This window comes from Nansenia antarctica (assembly GCF_963989245.1).
Source record: "Nansenia antarctica genome assembly, chromosome: 7".
NCBI classification, from domain to species: domain Eukaryota; kingdom Metazoa; phylum Chordata; class Actinopteri; order Argentiniformes; family Microstomatidae; genus Nansenia; species Nansenia antarctica.
In genome coordinates, this window is record NC_137677.1 from 45367030 (window position 1) to 45394713 (window position 27684).

The 27684-nt window shown below is 43.1% G+C and overlaps 2 protein-coding genes across 2 annotated transcripts; both read right to left on the reverse strand.

Moving 5' to 3' along the window:
- Positions 1-1461: 1461 nt before the first annotated feature.
- Positions 1462-9715, reverse strand: LOC308162646 (F-box only protein 39-like; the record flags this gene model as incomplete). The annotated part of the gene is made up of 6 exons (XM_080536790.1): positions 1462-1590; positions 2182-2451; positions 3238-3607; positions 3789-4601; positions 8524-8877; positions 9687-9715. 6 exons carry the CDS (start codon positions 9713-9715, stop codon positions 1462-1464), a joined length of 1965 nt encoding a protein of 654 aa, XP_080392916.1.
- An 8412-nt stretch (positions 9716-18127) lies between these two features.
- On the reverse strand, positions 18128-23260 carry LOC308162647 (F-box only protein 39-like; the record flags this gene model as incomplete). Its single annotated transcript, XM_080536791.1, has 5 exons — positions 18128-18265; positions 18950-19126; positions 20747-21122; positions 22109-22896; positions 23231-23260. The coding sequence occupies 5 exons, from the start codon at positions 23258-23260 to the stop codon at positions 18128-18130; spliced, it is 1509 nt and encodes a 502-aa protein (XP_080392917.1).
- Between the last annotated feature and the right edge of the window lie 4424 nt (positions 23261-27684).

The following is a 27684-nucleotide window of genomic DNA, read 5'->3' on the forward strand; positions in this document are numbered from 1 at the left end:
CCATTGACGCCCATGTTAAATAATGTTTTTATGCACGTCTTCTTGTCTGATGTCCACATAAAGTGTTCAATACTGTCCACAATCACCCAGAAACTGTTTTACATGAGACATGGAGTTGGATGCAGTACTATATGTGTGTAAAAGGAAATTCTTAACCCATAGATGCATACAGGTAAGTGGGTCAAGATGAACCAGTGGGTTTGTTTTCTTGCAATATATTTGTAATGAAAGGTTTTTATCATTTCATATCTCGCATCTATGTGCAGCGGATGTGCAAGCTCCATTTACATTTTACTTTCTTTATTTTTTTATTTTTGGGAGCATTTAGCAGACACCTTATTCCAAAGAATCATCAATCCACCAGTCGTAGCAGGAAGAATAATCCAGCTCAGGCCCGGGGCCATTGATAGAAGGAAAAACCTTCTTACATTAAACTCTCACAACTCTTAACATCCATCATATGTACTGAAATTAATCTGAAGTACATGTTTACTATAGTCATTATATGTATTGTCTACCTATAGTGAGATAATTCTAGAGACCACTGCAGGGAGCAAGAAGGCTAGGAGAGATGAAGGGGGAACTGCAGACTTTGTACACTACACTATTGGCATGAAATAAACCATACCAGAATAATAGCAGTTTAACTATGCATCAATTCAAGAAAATACTAGGAGAGAAAAACAATGAATTAGCACGGCGTGTAATTATTATTCATATGTTTGACAAATAGGAGAGGAGTTAGCAGTTGAACTGCACTCAGCCAAGAGAGAGAGAGGGGACAGAGAAAGAAAGAGAAAAGAAATCACACCCAGGTGGTGAAGTAAGCAGTGCAGGTTTCCCAGAATTCTATTGCTATTGTTCAAAGAGTGGCAGTTGGTAATTTCCATTTCAAACCCATTTTCTCTCTTCTCATTGTTTCACTTCCAGACACCAGAGAAAATCCAGTATAATTTAGCATGTGGCCGGGCAAGGTCCGTTGTGGAAGGCACTATACTATAGGCATGTTGAAGGGGAGATAGACAGCTCCGGAGGAATATAAAAAAAGACTGAAATACAATCATAAACATCAGTTCCCTTTAAATCTTGAATTAAACAAATTTTCTTGGCTGATAACAACAATATCGTTAATTTTATTACGAGCCACTTGCATGAATTACAGTAGGCAGTGCGGCTCACATGCCTGTAATAACTCTGCATAACCAGTAGGTAATGTGCGTACGATCGTTTCCACGGTCAAATTGATTCACGTTGAAATTGTATAAATCACTATGTTGACGTGGTTTTCTACGTACGACACGGGTAAGATCAAATTTGATCCAAAGTAGGCTACTTTCTATAAATGAGGCACCTGGAGTTCATTTTGCAATATTTATAGCAACTTTAATACAATAAGTTTTTGAAGGATTGTAAAAGCAATGTGGAGGATTCTATGAAGCAGCAGAAGTGTGTTCTGTGCGTTCAGACTGTGGGGAAAGACATGGCAGCAGAGTAGTTGAGCTCCGAGGTGATGAGCTCTCTGTAACGAGAATAGATGTCCTCCAGCTTTTGGTCATCCTGTGTGTCGTAGTTGTCGTTGTAGATCCTCACCTGGAACACACGTACACAGTTTATAAACCACCCTGAACTGGTCACATTATTGCACGTATGCATTTTATGAACCACACTGGACTGTTCAACTTCACATTGTTACACATGCGTTTTATAAACCACACTGAGGTCAGTTTCACAAGTAGTACAAAACCATAATAAGAGAGTAACAATTGCAGGTCAATCTTCTGTGCGTAAACCAACTAAATGGATTAAATTAACAACTCTGGTCTAGGAGAGAAGTGGCTCTGGATTGTCAAAAGAGATAAAGTACTACTTTAGGAAGCTGACTCCTGGGCTGGTTACATTAATACACATGCAGTGTATAAACCATGGCAGACGTTGCTCAATAAAACATATTCCAAACACATCAAATGTCCTCAGTTGTTTTAACCCACAGTGACATTCTGCAATGATTCAGATCACGTTTGAGTTTGCCTGTTTTTACATTAAAGGGGCAATCAGGGATTGGTACAACAAATGTTAGACTTTTAGATTAATTATATATAGCTATTGATTAAGAATATAACTTATAACAGCTTATGATGGCATTCCTGGCTGGGTGTTCAGGGCGGACGCTAGACCACTGACCCTGGTCTCGCCAGACTCATCAAAAATAAGCCTGGATTTTCCTTTAGCGACGTTGGTGGAATACCCCCCAGGCCAAGCTGCGGTCTGACCCACCTTGATGGTTCTGAGTATGGTCTTCTTGTCCAGGCGTTTCTGCAGCAGCTGGTCCAGGAAGCTGATGTCTAGGAAAGCCCAGACCTTGAGGTAGGTGAGCTTGGAGCACATCAGAACCAGCGCCAGCAGCTCCTCGTCCACCGACTCTTGGCTGTTTTTCAGGTCCAGGGTCAGCTTCTGAAGGGAGGGAAAACAACCACATCAAAGACACCACTACATTAAATAGATTTCTAGGACCCCTAGGAGCCTGAACAGGAAAGGGACATCAGGGGAGGCTAGTGGAGGTAGAAATCGGGCTCATTGTAATGCATGGAACAAAATGAGGAATGGTATCAAACACCAGTCCTCATTCCATTCCATGAATTACAATGAATGGTATACAACCCATGTTCCTCATTACAATGAGCTCACATATTCAATAACACCCCTATAGCATTATCAACACTCCACTGCTGACTGCTACTGTGTATTGACAGAGCAGAGCATACCATATAGTACAAGAAACATCCTCATTCAAATCAACATTCCATGGTGGGTGTAGTGGCGGCCATCTTGTGGTCATCATTTGGAAGTTTTATCTCACAGCCTTATTAACAACCAACTAAACTCAACTGACATCGGAATGTTCAGTAAAATGAGGCTTGCTATTAGTCCCGCCTCTGAATTAACTTCTCTCTGTGTTCTACACCTGCAGCAATAATGGTTACCCTAGCAACTATATATAACAATGCCTTGTCGGTTTGAGGGACCATGTCCATTCTAAGAATAATAATAATGCTTATAATTGATTACATTTATAAAGCGCTTTTAAAAAAAATAAAAAAACAACAACAACAAAAGCAAAACAAATACATAAAACCATGTCATAAAAGCAGCAATCAAAGTCTAACAAAGTCTAGCAGTATTATCATTATAAGTATTCTACTCATTCTATTTCTATGGAGCCCTTTCCAATCCCCTTACCTGTAGACAGTTGCTGTACCAGGGCACCAAGCTGATCAGAGCTGGCTTACAGTTCTGTTGACTGAAGTAGCAGCTGGTGAGACTGAGTGACCTCAGAGGGATCTCTCTGAGCAGGATCCCACCCAGAGGGCCCAGGTTCAGGATCCGTTCCACAGAGATCTGGACCTGCATGTCTGGGCAGCGCCGGGCCAGGTGAGACCAGGAGTTGCCCCAGATCACCTGGACATGCGGCTCGTGGATGTGGCAGCGCAAGGTGAAGGAGCGGAGGGAGCCGCCGCCGCAGAGGCTACGGCACGACACGGCCAGGCCGGCGAGGAGCTCGTTGGACAGACAGCTGTAGTCGAGGGTGAGGGTGGAGAGGCCCCGGAACCTGGTCAAAATCAAATCAAGGTGCGTTTTAAAGTATGTGTGTGTTTGCAGGCACATATGCACAGTTGCACACACACAAGCCAAAAAAGAGTAGCTAATAAACAAGAGTATGTAGGAGCCACTCAAAAACACACACACACACACACACACACACACACACACACACACACACACACACCTACTTGTTGATGACCTGTGTGAAGCCCGGACTACTATACACCGCCAGCGGCTGTGAGAAGAACTCCTCCAGGTTGAGGGTGGTGATCCCGGGCCTCCGACCCAGATGGACATGCTGCTGGGCAGCCGCCATCGCCTCCAGAACCTCCAGGCCCTGGAGCAGGTTGAGACATGCCCCTCGCAGGCTCAGGTGCCCCAGGTGAGAGCCCTCCCTCCGCAGGTAGAAGGTCAGGCTCCGGACCATGCCGGTCCGGACGCTCCGGCCCCAGCCCGAACTGCCCAGCTCCATGTGGAGGATGGTGAGCGAGCGCAGGCGTCCGCCCGTCTTGCGGAGAGCAGCCAGGAACGCCTGCATGGTCTGCTGGAGGCGTAGGGTGTGGGGGAGTTGGACAAGAACAAGGGAGAGTGAGTGGGAGAAACGGACCTCCAGGTGTTCCAGATAGCGGCCGTAAACACTGGCGTAGCAGACGGCCGAATCCAGCTCGGAGCGGCCCCTCGTGGAGATGCGGCCGGAGAAACTGAAGGTCCGGGCCCTCCAGAGGGACGGGGAACGCATGATGTGGTGCCACTGGCGGCAGACCAAGGTGGCCCGTGTCCGGTCCATGTCCCTCAGACACCTGAACACCTGGAGAAGACACAAGTCCGGGAGATAAGCCCAGCCATATTTTGGCTCGTCCTCTCCTTCCACCTCCTCCAATGCTTCCACTCCTTCCCCCTCTTCTTGGGCCTCCATCACCTCTCTTTCAACTAATCCTATCTCCTCCTCCTCCTCCTTCATACTCCTTGTAGGCGCCAGGTATGGGTTGTATTGTTGTTTGCTGTTGGATTGTGGGTCGCGTGCAGGGATTCAGATAAACACAGGTGAATTGCGACGGTGGTCACAAACGCGATTGTGTGCGTGTGTTCACCTTTCCTGACTACTGTCTGAAGTGTTTGGGGGTGCGTTCGTAAATACGCTCAGGAAATCCGACCAGCACTCGTGGAACGCCTCTTGTCCAATCAAATTACTCGGTCGCTTTATGACGTTGAGCCCAATGTGCGCTCCGGCGCTCTCGGAGCGAATTTACGAACGCAGCCCTCGCTGTGTTGCAGCTGGAGCCACAGAAATGGCGTCATCCCCTGCTTTATCTAGCGCAGCACGTGTTTTTGATTGATTGATTGAAAACTTTATTAGAAGATTTGCAGAAGTAGGTACATGAAAGTACATATTACATACAAGGTCAACTAACAGGATAAAAACCCAAGAAAGCCACTGGCTTATTTCAAATGGGGTCCTTGATTCTCAATTCATCGTTACATGTAAGACCGAAAAATAATAAAAAATAAAAAATAGTACTATCTACAAGATAATACAGACAAATAACTAGTACTATCTACAAGATAAACATACATCCATCATGGGAAGAACATTACAACAAAACATTACAACAAAACATTACAACAGGTATGTACAGCGGGTAGGACAGGTGGGGACATACACCACAGGTGGGGGCGGGGGACAAAACACAAAGTATGTACAGTGGGTAGTTCGGGTCTTTTAATCTGATTTTTGATTTAGAGAGTCCAGTTACGGATTGCAGCCTCCTGTAAATGTTTTTTGAGAGTGGTTTTGAAGGTGGGCAGTGTTTTGCACTCCTTTAAGATTATAGGAAGGGCGTTCCACATTTTTACTGCATAGTTTGCAAACGAGTTTAACCCCTTGTTTGTGGTGCAACGCGGTTGAACGTGGTTCGTGGAGCTTCCTCTGGTATTGTATGTGTGGACGTTGTTCACTTTTTGGAAGTATGTTGACAGGTACTTGGGTGTCTTTGTGGTGTAGCGTATCTTGAAGACCAGGCCCAGTGCAAGCTGCTGCACTCTGTCAACTACTCGTAGCCAATCAAGGCTCAAAAAATGAGCAGCGGTTAGATGTGTCCTAGGGTTGAGGCCTAGCAGAAGCCTAACCAGTTTATTTTGGGCTGTCTGGAGTCTTGTTTTATGGGCCTTTGTGGTTCTATAGTACCATGATGTTACGGCATAGTCGAAGTGACATTGAATGAGAGCTCCTGATAGGGTCCTCAGTGTGTTTTTACTGACAAGTGAGGATATCCTGTACAAGAATCTAGTTCTATGGTTCACTTTTTTGATTACTTTTGTTGCCATTTTATCTCCGGAGAGATTTGCCTCTAAGATGGAGCCCAGGTATGTAATATCCTCTTTTCTTGTGATATTAATGTTACCCACTTTTATTTTGAAATGTACAGCCTTTCTGAGTTTAGATGGGGATCCGTATAGGATGGTTTCAGTTTTACCTAGGTGTATTGATAGTTTATTGTCAGCTAGCCAGATGCAGATTCTACTCAGTTCAGTGCTTAGCGCTTTTTCCACCTGCAATATGTCCCTGTCAGAGACCAGCAGAGCCGAGTCATCCGCGAACAGGAACAAATTGCAATCACATGCTGATGACATGTCATTCACATATATTAGGAACAGTAAAGGTCCCAATATGCTTCCTTGTGGAACGCCGCAGGTCACTGGGAGGGGGGGGGACAGTGTTCCGTTCACACTAACCACCTGTTCCCTCCCCTCTAAGTAGGATTGCATCCAGCTCACCGATGTTCTATCGAACCCAATTGCTTTCAGTTTATCTAACAATATGTGGTGATCTACTGTGTCGAAGGCCTTCTGGAGGTCCAGCATGACCATGCCGCAGTACTTGCCCGAGTCCACCTCATGGTTGATGTGGTCGTTCAAATAGAGAAGGCATGTGTCAGTGGAATGGGATGTTCTGAATCCTGATTGAAATTCATATATCAGATTTTTTTCGGTAAGGTACCTATCAACCTGTTCATAAACTATTTTTTCCATAAGTTTCGAGATGGAATTAAGAATAGAAACAGGTCGGTAGTTGCCTGGGTCTAATTTGCTTCCTTTTTTATACAGTGGGGTTACCCTTGCTATTTTAAAGTCAAGGGGGACGTGTCCCTGTTTGATGGAGAGGTTTATTATGTGGGTGATGATTGGGGTAATGGAGGCAGCTGAGTCTTTTAGAAATCTGGCTGGAATATTGTCATGGCCCGTGGCCTTTTCTGAGTGTAGAGCGCCCAGATTTTTTAAACACCTCATCGTTTGACACCATGGAGAGTTTAAAATCATCTTTGCGTACACCCAGTTTATTGTAGAACGCACGGATGTGCTCTACACCATAACGCCCTGAGTGGGGTGGTAGATTGTTAACTAATTTAGGGGCTATGTTTGTAAAGAAAGTGTTTAAGCACTTAGCCACATCCAGCTTGTCTGTAAAGAGAGAATCTCCAGATTTTATGCTGATGTTTGTAGACCTGGTTTTGAGTTTTTGACTGCAACCTAGTTGGCTATTAAGTAGCTTCCAAAGGTCACGTGGTTTGTTTAAGTTTTCTTCGATTTTGTTATCGAGGTATTTTTTCTTAGCAGATTTGGTCATGGTAATTACCTGATTGCATAGTTTGTTGCATTGTTTTTTAATTTTCTCAAAGTGGGTTTTGAGATCTTCGTTTAATTGTTTCACTAATTTTGATTTGCATTTTTGAACTTCAGAGCATTTTAGGTCTCTGACTTTCATAGCATTTAGAATGTCCGAATTCATCCATGGTTCCGATCGGGCTTTAACCCTGGTGGTTCTCATGGGGGCTATACTGTCAATAATATTTAGGAATTTGGTTTTGAAACCTAGCCATGCCTCCTCAACCTGTGTGCTTTTTAGTTCATCTAACCAGTCTTGATTCTCCAGTTTATGGTTTAAGGCCTCACTAGAATAGGATTTAAGGGATCTAGTGGTTACAGTTTTATGACCGCCAGCCTTGGGTTTATGCTTTTTACGAGTGCAAAAGATCATGTAATGATCACTTAGCCCACATACAATAACCCCACTCTTGGAGATTTTGGACTCATCCGATGTTAGAATGAGATCTATGGTGGTTTGAGTAGAAATACACACCCTAGTGGGTTTGGTAATTTGTTGGCGGAGACCGTGTAATTCAGAAAACCTAGTGAAGGATTTGAAGCCGGATGCTTCATTTCTGAGCATGTCCGTGTTCCAATCCCCAATAAGAATCTTTTCCACACAGTCAACGTCATCCAAGCACCCCTCAAGAATATCATAGAAATCATTCTGATCGGGAGGTCTGTAGATAGTACCAACCAGCACCGGTTTTGCTTTGTTAAAGATAATTTCAACCCAAAAAGATTCTAATTTGTCACGATTCAGGTCATACCGGGTGTTAAAGATAATATCGTTGTGAATGTACATGCAGACACCACCCCCATACCTGTTCCTGTCGTTTCTGATGACTGAGTAGTTTACTATTTCAATCTCTGGGTCTTTGATTGATTCATCAAACTTGGTCTCAGAGAAGCTCAAAATGTGAACCTTGCTGTCATGGAACATTTCTCTGATTTGGTCCAGTTTAGGCACAAGACTGTTCACATTAAGGTGAACAATATGCAGGCCCTTACTGCTGTGTCCAAAAAGAGTGTTCATGTCCTTGACTTGGAAATAGTCTCCATTCAGTTCATCGTCAAGTTGAGGATTGGGGGATGGGGTGGGTTGCCCATTGTTCAACGGTTTCGGTAGAGAGTCTCCGGGTGGAGGAGGGGGTTCGTCGCCGGGTGGGGGAGGGAGGGGGGGTCGTCGCCGGGTGGGGGAGGGAGGGGGGAGGGGGGGTCGTCGCCGGGTGGTGGAGGGGGACGTCGTTGGTGGTGTTTATACCGGCCGTAAGCTGCCTCCAGGACTCGGTGAAACGAGCCATGAAAACTGCATTGAAGGCCGGGAAGTAGCCGTAGTCTCCCCAGGTCTCGGTGGTTGGAGATGGGACATCAATGGGGGTTGTGTGAGGGGGCTGGGGGTCCTCGGTCTCGCCCGAGGCGGCGGTGGTGGTGGTGACGCCTCTGTGTTCACTGGATAGCTGGTGGAAGCTAGGTGGGGGGCTAATGTTGTTAGCATAGCTACCCTTTGTTTTGATAGCCTCGTCTGAATCCAGGAAGTCCGCTGCTGGTGCCGGTTTGACGACAATGGGGTCGCTAGCAACAGTTGCCTGGGAAAGGCACAGCTGCTCTCTGGCCAAACGTGTAGCCTGCCTGGTTGTAATTGGACCGGGATTCAGCTGAATGTCTCCCGAGAGAAGTAGATAGAGACAGATCATGGTCCTTCGGTCCATTCTACCTGCCGGGGGCTTGTTCTTCCGCGTCAGGTCAGCAGTCAGCGTAGTGTGAATAGTTGCCGCTCCGAAGTTTAAATACTTATTTGCGGCGTGGAGATAAAAGTCGCTATGGGTCTCATTTTTTCCAATAAAGTTTGTCTCCTTCTCCATAAGATGTAAGTTCTGTGGTGATTTAATGTATAAATCCGTAATCCACAGAAGGAACAGGAGAAAGTGTGGAATAATCCTCGCCGTTGCATTGTTGTCGAAGCAGCAGCAGGAGCGTTGAGAGATGCGACTGCTCATGTCGTACGCAACTTTAAACCATCTCAGCCCGTTTTATAAATAATGCTTACGTCCGTTTAGAACAATGTGCTTACGTGAAAGTCAAAGATGACGTTCAAGTACTTTTTTATAAATGAGGCCCCAGACCTGTTACAGACCCTTGTACTTTCCTGACGTAAAAAAGAAAAAGCTAGCTAGCTATACACAATTACGTTACTCTGTGACGGCCCTTTATGTTCAAAGCAGCTCAACACCCACCCCTGCTGGGTCTGGTCTGTTAGTTCAAGAAGTTTGAAATCGCATTTGCGTACTTCTACACTGTTAGTAGACAAAATGTGATCATATTCATCATTAATCATTGATGTTAACTGTGAGTACATGCTCTATATACATGTTAACTGTATCCTGCAAATGTAGTCAAATTGAAACACAGAAATACCTCATCTGCATAAGTCTTCATACCCTTTGCAATGGCACAGTGTGACCAACATGGTCGATGCCCTAAGACACTGGTTCGAGAGAGTCACATGCATTTGAATCACCATAATCTGGGAGAGGATGAGTCATATACAAATATTGCACACGTAATACCGTTATATTCATAGGTAAATGGAATGGAACATCTGGAACATCCTGAAACTTTCCTGGTGGGTTCTGTGGTCTGTAAAAACTCAGGAGCACTACTATGATAAAGTGTGTGCGTGTGTGTGTGTGTGTGTGTGTGTGTGTGTGTGTGTGTGTGTGTGTGTGTGAGAGAGAGAGAGAGAGAGAGAGAGAGAGAGAGAGAGAGAGAGAGAGCGAGAGAGACAGAGAGATATACAACCCGTGGGCTTTTCTCAGCGTGTCACCGTGCAACAGTCCAAAAACGAACCAAACGGACACTGTACGATGGTTGTGTTGGATTGACATGGTGTCGTTCAGTCAAATGTTGGTTGGGATTAACAGTTTATTGCCAGCTGACATTTTTAGCTCTAATAGGCTATATTGTGCTCCTCACCCCCTCCCTCCCATCTTCCCAATAATAGATGAATGATAGGACTGGGTTCAGGGAGCTGCTACGGATGACAGAAGATGAGTTTGATTACCTGCTGGGGAAGGTTGTTTGCCTCATCACAAGGTGTGTTAGACCAGGGGTCTCCAACCTGTTTTCATCCGAGAGCTACTTTGAAAAAATGTAAGTGGCCGAGAGCTTATTACTTACATTCATTCACATAACGTATCAAAACACTCTGAAATTCTTCACTAGCATGCTCTGTTTCAAATGTCAATGTGTAAGCTCACTATAGTAGTAGCAGTATATTATCATTATCATTATGTGTATCACATCACCTCCATTCACATATCAGAAGCTTATAATTGTATGGTCCACATGTGTGTAATAAGTGCATTCACCTTTTCTAGTTTTTTCAGTCAGAAAACATTAGTATTTTTTTCTTCTTTTGTCTCTTTCAAAAAAATGTGTGCATGTGTGTAATAATGCATTCACTCATTCCTACACTTGAGATGAATGTCACTGCATGGAGTCTACAAGAGTTGTGTATGCTGGAGTGTATCCACTTAGGTTCACTCTTATAGTCATTTAGATGCTCATCTGTCAGTCTTGTTCAGAAATAGTAGTAGTATTTCATTACATTCATATCAGAAAAATCTGATTCTCAAAGGTACATGTATGTAGAGCCAAATACAACAAATACTTTCAGGGCTGCTTGGTGAATATTCTTATAGTTTTCTGGGTCTACCAGGCTCCAGAAATGTTGTGAATGTTGTTGCGATTGTAGCTGGACATTATTCTGGAGCTTTATAACCTCCATCTCCATTTCTCCAGGCTTGACACTGAACAGTTCAGCTATCTGCTCTCAGTGTTTCCCCTAGGTTTGCTGCCTTGGGGAGGGGGTGGCATGGACTGTGGCATGTGGTCTTGACTACCTGTCCACTTTCTCACCTGGTTCTTGCTCTCTCTCTTTGGTGTGCCGACACCATCCTGCTCTCTCTCCTTCTCTTCTTCTCTATCCTCCTCTTTTGCTGTCAACCAAAAGGCAAACATAACAACCAGAGTATTTATAATTTAATAAGAGGTATACATTGATCCATATCAATTCATAACATAATTCGAATTGAATATTGGGTTGCTGAAAAATAAATTGTATATCCATCTATAGAAAACTGACATTTCCCATGAGTGAGGGTTGTGCCAATGCTTCAATCCACTGTCCATGTACTGTAAATATACCATTATGGTATTACCATGAAGCCCAATTCTAGCAGAATAAGAAAGATTGTTTATCTACTTTAAGTAAAATAATAAAGTGCCTCCAGTTAGCTCTTTAGCTGGCAAGTGTGCAGCAGACTAGCTCATCTCATCACCTCTGAGCTAGCTAGCTAGTTCTTTGACACCATGGAACTATAATCAGACACTAGTCACAATAATAACAACCTTTCTCTGTCAGAACACTCAGCAAGTATATTTGCTAACGTTTTCAACTTGCTTACTTTCATCTGCAGACATCTCACCCTGCAAAAACTCTTGCGTCTCGCGCGCGCACACTTGCACATTTTTAAAAAATTCTCCAGCGCTGATACAGTGACGTGACGACGTGTTGACAGACGGTAGCAATTTGATTGACAGCTGATATAATTTTTTTGTGTTGGAGGGGGTGGGACATTAGTAAGGGATTGAAATTGGAAAAGGTTTCCAGGGTGATTTTTTGGGGGGAAGGCTGCATCTTTTTTACAGGTAGCTCGCAAGCGACGTGTTGGAGACCCGTGTTTTAAAGGGACCTTCATGGTAAATAGCGCTATTTTTAGAACTTGCCCTACGGGCGACTCGCGTGGACTCTGCGGGCGACCAGGTGCCCGCGGGCACCGTGTTGGCTACCCCTGTGTTAGACAGTCAGAGGGTTAGTAGGTTAGTAGGCAGGTGTGTTAGTCAGTCATCCAAAGTTGCTTTTTTCCTCTGCTGCACTATGAAAACAAAAAAAGTTTGAAAAATGGCAAACCAAATAAAATAATACTATTTCTAAATGCAAATTTGAATGTTAAGTAGTGGTCATTCAGCTCAACCCACATCCAAAGTCCATTTGCCCAGGTAATGTTTCATTCTCATTAGAAATTACTGATCAGTTTACTACAGACAACAAAAAGAAAGTTATTGCACATACTATCGCAATCAACATATACTGTGCACACACACACACACACACACACACACACACACACACACACACACACACACACACACACACATACACGCGTCACTTATAGAAGTGGTTGCACCGCTTAAAAATGGGATACAATGAACAATCTGCTTGGGAGGGTAAGGAGATACTAAACCTAGGATTTTTTTATTTTTTTAAAAATATATATACAGTATATATATATATGTATATATATATAGACACTGGAGAAACAGAGAAACAGTACAAGGGTGTCAATAGAAGTTTTTAGGGGACACAGTAGAGGGGAAAGGCAGGTGTCTTGTGGAGATGCAGTGCTGGGGTGCAGTAGATGTCTCAGGAGGAGCAGTTAAGGTGTAACCTGAAGAGATGGGTCTTCAGTCTACGACGGAAGATGGGTAGTACAGTGCTGTGTCCCTTTACTTGTTGTAATAATAGTTACGAGTCTAAAAAAACGATTAAACTGTCATTCCACCGCTTTCCTTGTGATGAGAAAGAAAAGAGCAAATGGCTGCAGGTGATAAGGTAAGTTACAAGTGATGTAATGAAAAATGTATTGGCGCCAGTGGATACTAACCTAGCTAGCGAGGTCAGAACTACCGTTTCTTGCTCGCTATGAATAAACCCACATCTTCGTGTTTCGGTTGTCAGGCCGTTTATCTGAGCAGTCCAGCTAAATCTTAGCTAGCTAGCTATATTTTCATCCTTGGCTTGTCTGACCAACAACCATTATATTGTTTTATTTTCTATACATAGCGTTTGAGCATTGTTGGAGGGAGCCTGAGATGTAATAATGACTGCTTCACTATAATTGAAACTTGTGCACAATGACTAATCAATGGTGATCCATTTATTTTATTTTTTACAGGCGTGAAAACTTCACCCCAAACTGCAACTCAAGGGTGTGCAGTTGGCATTTTCCCAATGGCAAAGCTGCTGGGCCATCACGATTCGCATGGAACGAGGGGAAGACCTTCCAATTCCCTGACCACCGCAGCCACCCTAAACTGAAGAAACTAATGGTCCTTACCAGTGGTGTTGAGAAGGAAGGAACAGATCAACACAATGATGACAATGCAACTGCACAGACCCCTTGTACTTCAAACAGTCTTGTGGTGCTTGAGGTACAGAATTACAGTACAGGCCAAAAGTTTGGACACACCTTCTCATTCAATGCGTTTCCTTTATTTTCATGACTATTTGGTACATTGTAGATTCTCACTGAAGGCATCAAAACTATGAATGAACACATAGGAATTATGTATTTAACAATAAAGTGTGAAATAACTCTAAATATGTCTTATATTTTAGATTCCTCAAAGTAGCCACCCTTTGCTTTTTTGTTGTTAATAAAATATATAATAATAATATTAAATATAATATGTGTTAATAATAATATGTTATTATATATATATATAATAATATTATTATATATTTTATTAACAACAACACATTTTTATTTTATTAACAACAAAAAAGCAAAGGGTGGCTACTTTGAGGAATCTAAAATATAAGACATATTTAGAGTTATTTCACACTTTTTTAAGTACATCATTCCACATGTGTTCATTCATAGTTTTGATGCCTTCAGTGAGAATCTACAATGTCAGTAGTCATGAAAATAAAGGAAACACATTGAATGAGAAGGTGTGTCCAAACGTTTGGCCTGTACTGTACATGCTGAAAGAAGAGAATGAAAAATTGAAAACACTGTTGGAGAAACAGAAGCAAACCTTTTCCTTCAGTCAAATTTCCTCCAATCCTGACAAAGTCAAATATTTCTCTGGATTGCCAGATGCTGCCACCATCCTGTTTTTGGAAGCGCTTATTTCTAAATTTGAGCTACAATATCATTCTGATTGGACTGTCCAAATTATGCCCCTAGTTGATCAATTGCTCCTGACCCTAATGAAGCTAAAACTTAATTGCGGACACGTAGACCTTGCAACAAGGTTTAATTGTAGCACAGCCACAGTGACCAACATCTTTAACACCATCATTGGTGTGCTAACTAGTAACTACCTGTGGTGTTAAACTTGTAAACACTCTCAATATAACGTTCACGTCGTGTAACGTAACGTCAGACGTCATCATTAGATAACACGACACGTTGCGTCAGTGATGGCCCTAGCAAGCCAGATATAATACATCTATAACATTAAAATGTATTTATTTTTCCAAAACAAGCACTTTGTTGATGGTGCACCAAGCGATCGATTTCCAAACCCAGTGGATGCGGCAGGAACAGGAACAGCTGCCACGCCTTGCAGACTTGATCGAAAAAGGTATAAAAAAAAAAAACATCAGCATAAAACCTGTTGAGTTTGGCAATGATGATTTTATTATTACAAAGAACAGGCCCAAACAACTTTAAAATGTGCCATATAATTACAATCTCATAACAAACAGTATGACAGAATACTGTATAACAAATATTGCTCTTGAACATTACAATGGTAGACATACAGTAATGTGTAGATCTCAGTCATTCTGTATTGAAGTGAATGAGTCCACAATGTGATGCACACATATTGATTTTTTCCCCCCTGTGGTACGCAGCTTGCTGTAATGTGCAAGCTCTGTGCGCATCGAGAAACCATGAATGTCTGCCATAAGAAATAGTAGTCAACACTTTGTTCTTGCTCTGTTTATGTTGTCTAATCATTGATGTTTCAAATGTGCACTGTATATGTAAAGCACCCAGTGCATTCGTGCTGAGAAGGGTGCTATATAAATAAAGTTTTACTTACTTTACTTACTCTTTTCCCTATCATTTTTGGATGCAGCTTAGATCCACAGAGAGAGGGCTGCACAGGAGAGACAAGTACAGAGAGCAGCATGTTGGAGAACGCTGGAGAGGCCATCGTCATGACGACTGAGAACGCTGAAGAGGCCATGACGATGACGGAGAACGCTGGAGAGGTCATCGTCATGACGACTGAGAACGCTGAAGAGGCCATGACGATGACGGAGAACGCTAGAGAGGTCATCGTCATGACGACTGAGAACGCTGAAGAGGCCATGACGATGACGGAGAACGCTGGAGAGGTCATCGCAGAGAACAATGGTCCACAGTTGTGGATATGCCTTTCAGGGTGTCTCTCAAGGTACTTGTTTTTTTTGCCACAGCCTCGTTGGTACAGCCATACCTTGTAGATGATTCAGATGTGAATGGACTTGGGCTGTGCACTGACTTTACAAAACTTCTCTGAGTTGTGTTTCCTATTCATTACTTTTTCATTACAAATCTTCATGTGGTTATTCTCCCCCCCTCTCTTTCTTGGTGTCAATTGTCACTGTTGGTTTGTGCTGATGTTTCCCTCTGTATCTGCTGGACTTCTTCAAGTTCAAGTTCAAGTTCAAGTTCAAGAGAGGACGCTGGCGTTGCTTGTCTGCCGCTTCTCCGCCCGAAATCTAGGTGTAATTGCAGTATGCAGAGTACATTGTCCTACAAAGACACTTAGATTTAGATTTAGTAATAAAAAAATGTATTAGACCCCTATACTTTCTTTTCTTTTTTTTGTTTCTTTTTATGTTACTACTCGATCTTTTCAGCTTGTAAAGCGTCTTTGAGTGTCTAGAAAAGATAGTATATAAGTCTAATGTATTATTATTATAAGTGTGAATGGAGCACAGACTGATACTGTAATTAGTTATTTTGATATTGAATATTCTGATCTCCACAACATGCTGCTGCTGCTGTTGCAGTTTGTGGGGATGACTGGTCAAGTAGAGGGACCTGTAAAAGAAGGTCAGTGAGCATAAACGGTAACAAAAAAAAGCATACCTAACACGATCTTGTGTTTTATTCACAGAATTGTAAAAGGACAACCAATTCTTGGAGAGACGTGGAGACCATGAAAGCAACACCCTGTTGGAGACTGAACAGAATCTATCTTTCAACAAAGAAATTGAGGCTCTCAAAAAAGCGCATTAGAGATCTTGAGAAAAACTAAAATCCACATAATTACTTAACCTCTGAGTCAGTCAATGAAAGCAAAGTACCCAACTACTTTGTGTATTGTACAGGTTTTACATATGGACAGTACAATGATCTGTCCTGTCTGTTGGAGCACTTTGAGCTGCAACATTTGCAGGAAAAGCACTATACTGTACAAATAAAAGTTATTATTGTTATTATTATTATTATTTTCTGTTCTTTTTTTGAGATCCCTAACAATAGTGTATGCCCACAAACAAATATCCCTCTGACATACAGAAAGACAAACGGCCACATATGTGCAATTCCTCTGCGTCAACAGTTACTGATGGTCCTCATGAAGTTACGCAACAACTGGGACCTGAAAGACCTTGCCTTCAAGTTTGATATCGACACACCTAATGTTAGCAGAATTTTTGGAGCATGGGTTGATTATATGTATAACAAGCTTGGTTCTTAAGCAATATGGCCCCATAGAGATATCATCACTGCAAACATGCCAGATAAATACAAGGAAGACCACCCAAATACATTTGCAATACTTGACTGCACCGATTTGAAAATGGAAAAGCCAAGCTCATTACTGCTTACAAAGTCAGTCATACTCTGACGACAAATCCACCAACACACTAAAAGGTTAGGTAGCATGCGATCCTTGAGGAGCTGTCATATTTGTCTCCACTCTTTTTACCACACTGCCACACATACTCAAGAAATAAGGTTCTTTACCCTGGTAGCTCAGACCACAGCCAAGAGAGTAACTATTATCTTCAACTTAGAAGTGAAAAACAAACTTTAGCACACATTTGAAATGAAAACAACAATTTACCCATAGATTGCCCCCCCACTATAAATACTTAGTGAATTGGATTCACTGTATCGCTGCTGTCCTGTTTCGTATGATACACGGTTTATAAACAAACTTAGGTTTTAGGACGTGTTCAAAAGCAAGGACTGTGTGATCATCTAATTATGTGTAGTTATGTGTTTTTACCATGTTGATGTTCTCTCAGGTGTGATTGTGTTAAACATGCAGTTAGATGTTCATAGCTTAGCTGAATAGAAAAAAAGAAAAAACATTCAGAAATGCCTGTAGGTGGCGCCACAGACTGTTGAAATGGTTGAAACCTCAAGAGGTCTGAATTAGAAACTAGGGAGAGCTTCCCATGCCTATCCACAATGCTAAGGCACACGGATGTGAAACATTATAATGTTGATTTACAAGGCATCATTGTTGCAACAATGTGTAGATCATCAGATATAATAGACTATACATTGTATACGTTTTAATTACGCCATACTTTCTAAGTGTATTTAAGCTGTGATGAGACAACCATAACTACAATTATGTGCTTGTACTGTATAGCATGCTCAAATTTGTTGTCATGTCAATCTCACGTGGGCCTAGAAGATGTGCTTTGTCTGTTCCCTGCTTGACACTCCCTCAGAGGGATGGATCCCGGCAGGAGGCTTGGCCCCTCCTCCCTTTCCCAGCCTGCAGAATGGTGGGAACTTGGTAAGGGACAGCCCATAATTGTGCACTACACGAGCCACTTGCATGAATTACAGTAGGCAGTGCGGCTCACATGCCTGTAATAACTCTGCATAACCAGTAGGTAATGTGCGTACGATCGTTTCCACGGTCAAATTGATTCACGTTGAAATTGTATAAATCACTATGTTGACGTGGTTTTCTACGTACGACACGGGTAAGATCAAATTTGATCCAAAGTAGGCTACTTTCTATAAATGAGGCACCTGGAGTTCATTTTGCAATATTTATAGCAACTTTAATACAATACAACCAAGGGGAAAGACATGGCAGAGTAGTTGAGCTCCGAGGTGATGAGCTCACAGTAACGAGAATAGATGTCCTCCAGCTGTTGGTCCTCATGCTGTGTGTCGTAGTTGTTGTTGTAGATCCTCACCTGGAACACACGTACACAGTTTATAAACCACCCTGAACGGGTCACATTATTGCACGTATGCATTTTATGAACCACACTGGACTGTTCAACTTCACATTGTTACACATGCGTTTTATAAACCACACTGAGGTCAGTTTCACAAGTAGTACAAAACCATAATAAGAGAGTAACAATTGCAGGTCAATCTTCTGTGCGTAAACCAACGAAATGGATTAAATTAACAACTCTGGTCTAGGAGAGAAGTGGCTCTGGATTGTCAAAAGAGATAAAGTACTACTTTAGGAAGCTGACTCCTGGGCTGGTTACATTAATACACATGCAGTGTATAAACCATGGCAGACGTTGCTCAATAAAACATATTCCAAACACATCAAATGTCCTCAGTTGTTTTAACCCACAGTGACATTCTGCAATGATTCAGATCACGTTTGAGTTTGCCTGTTTTTACATTAAAGGGGCAATCAGGGATTGGTACAACAAATGTTAGACTTTTAGATTAATTATATATAGCTATTGATTAAGAATATAACTTATAACAGCTTATGATGGCATTCCTGGCTGGGTGTTCAGGGCGGACGCTAGACCACTGACCCTGGTCTCGCCAGACTCATCAAAAATAAGCCTGGATTTTCCTTTAGCGACGTTGGTGGAATACCCCCCAGGCCAAGCTGCGGTCTGACCCACCTTGATGGTTCTGAGTATGGTCTTCTTGTCCAGGCGTTTCTGCAGCAGCTTGTCCAGGAAGCTGATGTCTAGGAAAGCCCAGACCTTGAGGTAGGTGAGCTTGGAGCACATCAGAACCAGCGCCAGCAGCTCCTCGTCCACCGACTCATGGCTGTTTTTCAGGTCCAGGGTCAGCTTCTGAAGGGAGGGAAAACAACCACATCAAGGACACCACTACATTAAATAGATTTCTAGGACCCCTAGGAGCCTGAACAGGAAAGGGACATCAGGGGAGGCTAGTGGAGGTAGAAATCGGGCTCATTGTAATGCATGGAACAAAATGAGGAATGGTATCAAACACCAGTCCTCATTCCATTCCATGAATTACAATGAATGGTATACAACGCATGTTCCTCATTACAATGAGCTCACATATTCAATAACACCCCTATAGCATTATCAACACTCCACTGCTGACTGCTACTGTGTATTGACAGAGCAGAGCATACCATATAGTACAAGAAACATCCTCATTCAAATCAACATTCCATGGTGGGTGTAGTGGCGGCCATCTTGTGGTCATCATTTGGAAGTTTTATCTCACAGCCTTATTAACAACCAACTAAACTCAACTGACATCGGAATGTTCAGTAAAATGACGCTTGCTATTAGTCCCGCCTCTGAATTAACTTCTCTCTGTGTTCTACACCTGCAGCAATAATGGTTACCCTAGCAACTATATATAACAATGCCTTGTCGGTTTGAGGGACCATGTCCATTCTAAGAAGAATAATAATGCTTATAATTGATTACATTTATAAAGCGCTTTTTAAAAAAATTAAAAAACAACAACAACAAAAGCAAAACAAATACATAAAACCATGTCATAAAAGCAGCAATCAAAGTCTAACAAAGTCTAGCAGTATTATCATTATGAGTAGGGGTGTAAATCACCAGCTTCATCACGATACGATATTATATCGATTTGTTTGTATGACGATACAATGTTTGACGATATCACAATGTCAGTCACGATACGATTTCGATTCGATTCGATTCAAGATCGATATGACGATATGATCGATATGACGCGATATCATATGCCAATCTAACACAATTATCAACTCACAAAAACAACTAGAATATGATTTGACCATTTTATTTGTGAGCTCTTCCAGGTATCCAGCATTTAAATCATATTGTATTATACAGTATTCTTCTGTTACAAAAAGAAAAATAGACCCGTTCACTAGTCTCACAAACAAGAGATATTCAGCTTTAAAACATTAATGTCCTATGAAACAAAACTGGAAGAACTTGTCCCCCCTTTTTTAAGGCAGGATTTTTGTAAACGTTCACTTTTTTACTGTCTCATAAACACAGTATTTTTAACAGTTAGAACTGAAACAAGGTCACCATTTAACCTACAGTATATTTGTGCAATAATAATAAATAATAATAAAATAATAATAAATAATAAGTGCAAATGCAGTACAGTGCAGTACATCTTATATACATTCTTCTTTAACCAAACGCAATTTCAGCTGGAGAACAAAACAAATGTAAACAATTCCGCATTCTTAGTGCATATTGACAGATCACTAAGTATATCCTCCAGTGTTCTTCTTTGGGAGGTTTTTCTAAAAAAAAAAAAAAAAAAAATACGACGATATAGATCGATGTTTTTACATTGCATCGATGTAATCAGATCGTTAGTCAATGAATCGATGTATCGATGTGAATCGATGTATCGTTACACCCCTAATTATGAGTATTCTACTCATTCTATTTCTATGGAGCCCTTCCCAATCCCCTTACCTGTAGACAGTTGCTGTACCAGGGCACCAAGCTGCTCAGAGCTGGCTTAGCGCTCCAGTCCTGTTGACTGAAGTAGCCGCTGGTGAGACTGAGTGACCTCAGAGGGATCTCTCTGAGCAGGATCCCACCCAGAGGTTCCAGGTTCAGGATCTGTTCCACAGAGATCTGGACCTGCATGTCTGGGCAGCGCCGGGCCAGGTGAGACCAGGAGTCGCCCCAGATCACCTGGAAGTGCGGCTCGTGGATGTGGCAGCGCAAGGTGAAGGAGCGGAGGGAGCCGCCGCCGCAGAGGCTACGGCACGACACGGCCAGGCCGGCGAGGAGCTCGTTGGACAGACAGCTGTAGTCGAGGGTGAGGGTGGAGAGGCCCCGGAACCTGGTCAAAATCAAATCAAGGTGCGTTTTAAAGTATGTGTGTGTTTGCAGTAGGGTTGTCACGATACCAATATTTTACCCTGCGATACTATACCAGCCCAAGTATCACGATACTGAGTAGTATCGCGATACCGCGGCACTTTTGTAACACTTTTTATTTTTATGAACATGCAATGTATTTATACAAGTTACAATAACTTAATGAGTGGTGCATGAATAACATGCATTTAATGCATTACACTGTAACTCTACAGGTAAGTAAAAGTACTGAAACCGATATTTTTGTGAATAACATGTTTAATAATAAGTAGTTTGAAACATCAAACAGACTGTCTGTCTGTCTGTCTGTCTGTATGTCTGTCCGTCTGTGGGGTCTTTTTCACGAACTTGAAAAGTAAAAGCAAACACTGGCATATCAAAAAAATAGAGGGCTACTTCCAAACTGTAGCTCAAGACTTAACTCAACTTAAGAAAACTCAGTGGTTTTAATTTTCGAGTTAATGCCCACTGAGCTCGCAGGAACCATAGGAACAACGTTTGAGGTCGCGAAAAAGGCTGCGTTCGTCAATTCGCTCTGGAAATCTGACCCGCACTCGCGGAACGCCTCTTGTCCAATCAAACGAATCGGTCGCTCTGTGACGTTGCACCCAGTGTGCGCTCCGGCGCTCTCGGAGCGAATTGACGAACGCAGCCGAAAGTGTTATGAGTTGCCCCGCTGGTACCGTGTTCAACACGGTAGTATAGTATTCCACGGTAGTACCGTTGTATAAAGCTTATGGTATAGTAGGCACCGTGACATTTTGGCACCGCGGTATATCGTTGGTACCGGTATATCGTGCAACACTAGTTTGCAGGCACATATGCAAAGTTGCACACACACAAGTCAAAAAAGAGTAGCTAATAAACAAGAGTATGTAGGAGCCACTCAAACAAACACACACACACACACACACACACACACACACCCACACCCACACCCACACCTACTTGTTGATGACCTGTGTGAAGCCCGGACTACTAGTATACACCGCCAGCGGCTGTGAGAAGAACTCCTCCAGGTTGAGGGTGGTGATCCCGGGCCTCCGACCCAGATGGACATGCTGCTGGGCAGCCGCCACCGCCTCCAGAACCTCCAGGCCCTGGGGCAGGTTGAGACATGCCCCTCGCAGGCTCAGGTGCCCCAGGTGAGAGCCCTCCCACCGCAGGTAGAAGGTCAGGCTCCGGACCATGCAGGTCCGGACGCTCCGGCACAAGCCCCAATGGTCCAGCTCCATGTGGAGGATGGTGAGCGAGCGCAGGCATCCGCCCGTCTTGCGGAGAGCAGACAGGAACGCCTGCATGGTCTGCAGCTGGAGGCGTAGGGTGTGGGAGACTTGGACAAGAACAAGGGAGTTGAGTGAGTGGGAGAAACGGACCTCCAGGTGTTCCAGGTAGCGGCCGTAAACACTGGCGTAGCAGACGGCCGAATCCAGCTCGGAGCAGCCCCTCGTGGAGATGCGGCAGGAGAAACTGAAGGTCCGGGCCCTCCAGAGGGATGGGGAACGCATGATGTGGTGCCACTGGCGGCAGACCAAGGTGGCCCGTGCCCGGTCCTTGTCCCTCAGACACCTGAACACCTGGAGAAGACACACGTCTGGGAGATAAGCCCAGCCATATTTTGGCTCGTCCTCTTCTTCCACCTCCTCCAATGCTTCCTCTCCTTCCCCCTCTTCTTGGGCCTCCATCACTTCTCTTTCATCCTCTCCTATCTGCTGCTCCTCCTCCTCTTCATACTCCTTGTAGGCGCCAGGTATGGGTTGTATTGTTGTTTGTTGCATAAAAGTAAAATAGGTAAGTGAAAATAGATCAAATAAGTTTAAAAAAAGCTTATCGGGTTAAACAACAGTAGCTCTACGCTAGCTAACTTAGTGCAATCATAATCAACCCATGCTAGCTAGCTAGCTTACATGATGGTCATGAGTTAGCTAGCATAAACTACTTAAGTGACCATTCAGAGGGACTCTTCCACATGTATTTCGATGAAAGAAAACAAGTGAAGCATAATACTGATAAGGTTTAAGAGTTAACAAACTTTTTTTCTTCTAAATATAGCTATCTAGCTACACTTACCTGAGGGGTGTGCGATTGCTGGTCATCCATCTTGTCTTGTAATGAGACCAGCTGAAATTCTCTCAAATGCTCTCTTGTCATTGGTCAAGAAATCATTGCATGAGACCACTCCCCTCGTGCTGAAATTCTCTCAAATGTTCTGTGATTGGTCAATCACTGCAGTCAATCACTCAATGCCCGCTCGAAAATGCTCTCTTGTCATTGGTCAATCAATCATTGCATGCCCGCCCTTCCCTGCGCTCTCGCATTGCTTTACACAAGTCACAGATTTGTTTTGTCCCATACCGACTGCAAGAAATGGGACTTAACTCGAGCAGCGAAAGTCGCGAATCTGCCAGAGCAATTTTCAAGATACAACTGCACATATTTATTGTACAAGTTCTCAAATCGAATCTGCAAGTGCTACTTTCAAGATACAACTGCAAATATTTATTGTACAAGTTCTCAAATCGAATCTGCAAGTGCAAATGTTTATTTTACAAGTGCAACTTTCAAGATACAAGTTCTCAAATCAAATCTGCAAGTGCAACTTTCAAGATACAAGTGCAAATATTTATTTTACAAGTGCAAATCTCAAGATACAAGTGCACAAAACGAACCCACAACATCACGATTAAAGTCCCACATCTACCGGCATATTTTTTTTGCCACAGCCTCGTTGGTACAGCCATACTTTGTAGATGATTCAGATGTGAATGGACTTGGGCTGTGCACTGACTTTACAAAACTTCTCTGAGTTGTGTTTCCTATTCATTACTTTTTCATTACAAATCTTCATGTGGTTATTCCCCCCCCCCCCCCCCCCCCCTCTCTTTCTTGGTGTCACTTGTCACTGTTGGTTTGTGCTGATGTTTCCCTCTGTATCTGCTGGACTTCTTCAAGTTCAAGTTCAAGTTCAAGTTCAAGAGAGGACGCTGGCGTTGCTTGTCTGCCGCTTCTCCGCCCGAAATCTAGGTGTAATTGCAGTATGCAGAGTAGATTGTCCTACAAAGACACTTAGATTTAGATTTAGTAATAAAAAAATGTATTAGACCCCTATACTTTCTTTTCTTTTTTTTGTTTCTTTTTATGTTACTACTCGAACTTTTCAGCTTGTAAAGCGTCTTTGAGTGTCTAGAAAAGATGTATATAAGTCTAATGTATTATTATTATAAGTGTGAATGGAGCACAGACTGATACTGTAATTAGTTATTTTGATATTGAATATTCCGATCTCCACAACATGCTGCTGCTGCTGTTGCAGTTTGTGGGGATGACTGGTCAAGTAGAGGGACCTGTAAAAGAAGGTCAGTGAGCATAAACGGTAACAAAAAAAAGCATACCTAACACGATCTTGTGTTTTATTCACAGAATTGTAAAAGGACAACCAATTCTTGGAGAGACGTGGAGACCATGAAAGCAACACCCTGTTGGAGACTGAACAGAATCTATCTTTCAACAAAGAAATTGAGGCTCTCAAAAAAGCGCATTAGAGATCTTGAGAAAAACTAAAATCCACATAATTACTTAACCTCTGAGTCAGTCAATGAAAGCAAAGTACCCAACTACTTTGTGTATTGTACAGGTTTTACATATGGACAGTACAATGATCTGTCCTGTCTGTTGGAGCACTTTGAGCTGCAACATTTGCAGGAAAAGCACTATGAATGAATGAATGAATGAATGGACTTTATTGTCATTGCTACAGTACAGGTACCAAACAACGAAATTTAGGAGGGGTGGCTCCCCTGGTGTTAGGAAAGGGAAAAGAAAAAAAGAATAAAATCACAAGAAGGGAAGGAGCTGGTTTACATAAATAAAGGCTATGTACACAATCCACTGTACTATACTGCACAGATAGTCAACTAGGGTTGTCATATTGCACAATAGTATTTTTTCACGTTATTTAAAGTGTCACAGTTTGCAGGCTTGAAATGTACATGTTTGTGCCTCAGCACTACACCTGATTTTTTCAGTCCAGCAGCTGCCATACAATCCGTCCAGACTGTCCAGGGCCCAGAACTTAGGTCTTTGCTGTGTTCAGGGCCTGGACGGCCCTGTGGTAGAAGCAGTTCTTCAGTCTGTTTGTCTTAGCGGCCGGGGTCCTGTACCTCCTTTTCGAGGGCAGCCTGATAAAGTGTACGTGCCCAGGGTGGGTCGGGTCCCTGGAGATCTTGGAGGCCTTCCTGAGACAGCGTGTGTTGTACAGCTCTTCCAGAGAGGGGAGGGGGTCGCCGGTGGTCTTCTGTGCTGTTCTCACGACTCTCTGTAGCGCATTTCTCTCCGCTGTTGTGCAGCTGTAGAACCAGTTGCAGATGCCGTAGGTGAGGATGCTCTCCACTGCGCCGCGGTAGAAGGCCACCAGTATCTCCTGCTTGTTGTGTTCTTTCCTGAGGCATCTCAGGGTGTATAGCCGCTGTTGTGCCCTCTTGATGGTGCCTTTTGTGTTGTCCTTCCAGGTCAGGTCATCCCGCATGTGATGTCCCAGGAATCGGAGCGTTGAGACTCTCTCCACGCTCTCTCCGTCGATGAGCAGGGGCTGGATCTCGGACTTTTTCCTCCTGAAGTCTACGATGAATTCCTGGGTCTTTGACTTGTTCAGCAGCAGGTTGTTAACCTTGCACAGCTTGCTCAGTTGCTCTACCTCATCCCTGTACGCCGCCTCGTCCCCCCCCGAGATACATCCCACCACGGTGGTGTCGTCTGCAAACTTTACGATGTAGTTGCTGGGGTGGACGGGGGTGAAGTCGTGGGTGTAGAGGTTGTAGAGGATGGGGCTTAGCACGCAGCCCTGGGGGGACCCAGTGCTGAGGCTGAGGGCTGTGGAGGTGTGGGGGCCCACCCGCACCCTCTGGGGGCGGTCGGTCAGGAAGTCCTTGATCCACGCACATATAGAGTGTGATAGACCCAGGTCTAGTAGTTTGGTCACTAGCCTGTCTGGAAGGATGGTGTTGAAGGCGGAGCTGAAGTCCACGAAGAGCAGTCTCGCGTAGCTGTTCCCCCTCTCCAGGCTATACTGTACAAATAAAAGTTATTATTATTATTATTATTATTATTTTCTGTTCTTTTTTTGAGATCCCTAACAATAGTGTATGCCCACAAACAAATATCCCTCTGACATACAGAAAGACAAACTGCCACATATGTGCAATTCCTCTGCGTCAACAGTTACTGATGGTCCTCATGAAGTTACGCAACAACTGGGACCTGAAAGACCTTGCCTTCAAGTTTGATATCGACACACCTAATGTTAGCAGACTTTTTGGAGCATGGGTTGATTATATGTATAACAAGCTTGGTTCTTAAGCAATATGGCCCCATAGAGATATCATCACTGCAAACATGCCAGATAAATACAAGGAAGACCACCCAAATACATTTGCAATACTTGACTGCACCGATTTGAAAATGGAAAAGCCAAGCTCATTACTGCTTACAAAGTCAGTCATACTCTGACGACAAATCCACCAACACACTAAAAGGTTTGGTAGCATGCGATCCTTGAGGAGCTGTCATATTTGTCTCCACTCTTTTTACAGGTTCAACACTGCCACACATACTCAAGAAATAAGGTTCTTTACCCTGGTAGCTCAGACCACAGCCAAGAGGGTAACTATTATCTTCAACTTAGAAGTGAAAAACAAACTTTAGCACACATTTGAAATGAAAACAACAATTTACCCATAGATTGCCCCCCCCACTATAAATACTTAGTGAATTGGATTCACTGTATCGCTGCTGTCCTGTTTCGTATGATACACGGTTTATAAACAAACTTAGGTTTTAGGACGTGTTCAAAAGCAAGGACTGTGTGATCATCTAATTATGTGTAGTTATGTGTTTTTACCATGTTGATGTTCTCTCAGGTGTGATTGTGTTAAACATGCAGTTAGATGTTCATAGCTTAGCTGAATAGAAAAAAAGAAAAAACATTCAGAAATGCCTGTAGGTGGCGCCACAGACTGTTGAAATGGTTGAAACCTCAAGAGGTCTGAATTAGAAAGCTTCCCATGCCTATCCACAATGCTAAGGCACACTGATGTGAAACATTATAATGTTGATTTACAAGGCATCATTGTTGCAACAATGTGTAGATCATCAGATATAATAGACTATACATTGTATACGTTTTAATTACGCCATACTTTCTAAGTGTATTTAAGCTGTGATGAGACAACCATAACTACAATTATGTGCTTGTACTGTATAGCATGCTCAAATTTGTTGTCATGTCAATCTCACGTGGGCCTAGAAGATGTGCTTTGTCTGTTCCCTGCTTGACACTCCCTCAGAGGGATGGATCCCGGCAGGAGGCTTGGCCCCTCCTCCCTTTCCCAGCCTGCAGAATGGTGGGAACTTGGTAAGGGACAGCCCATAATTGTGCACTACACGAGCCACTTGCATGAATTACAGTAGGCAGTGCGGCTCACATGCCTGTAATAACTCTGCATAACCAGTAGGTAATGTGCGTACAA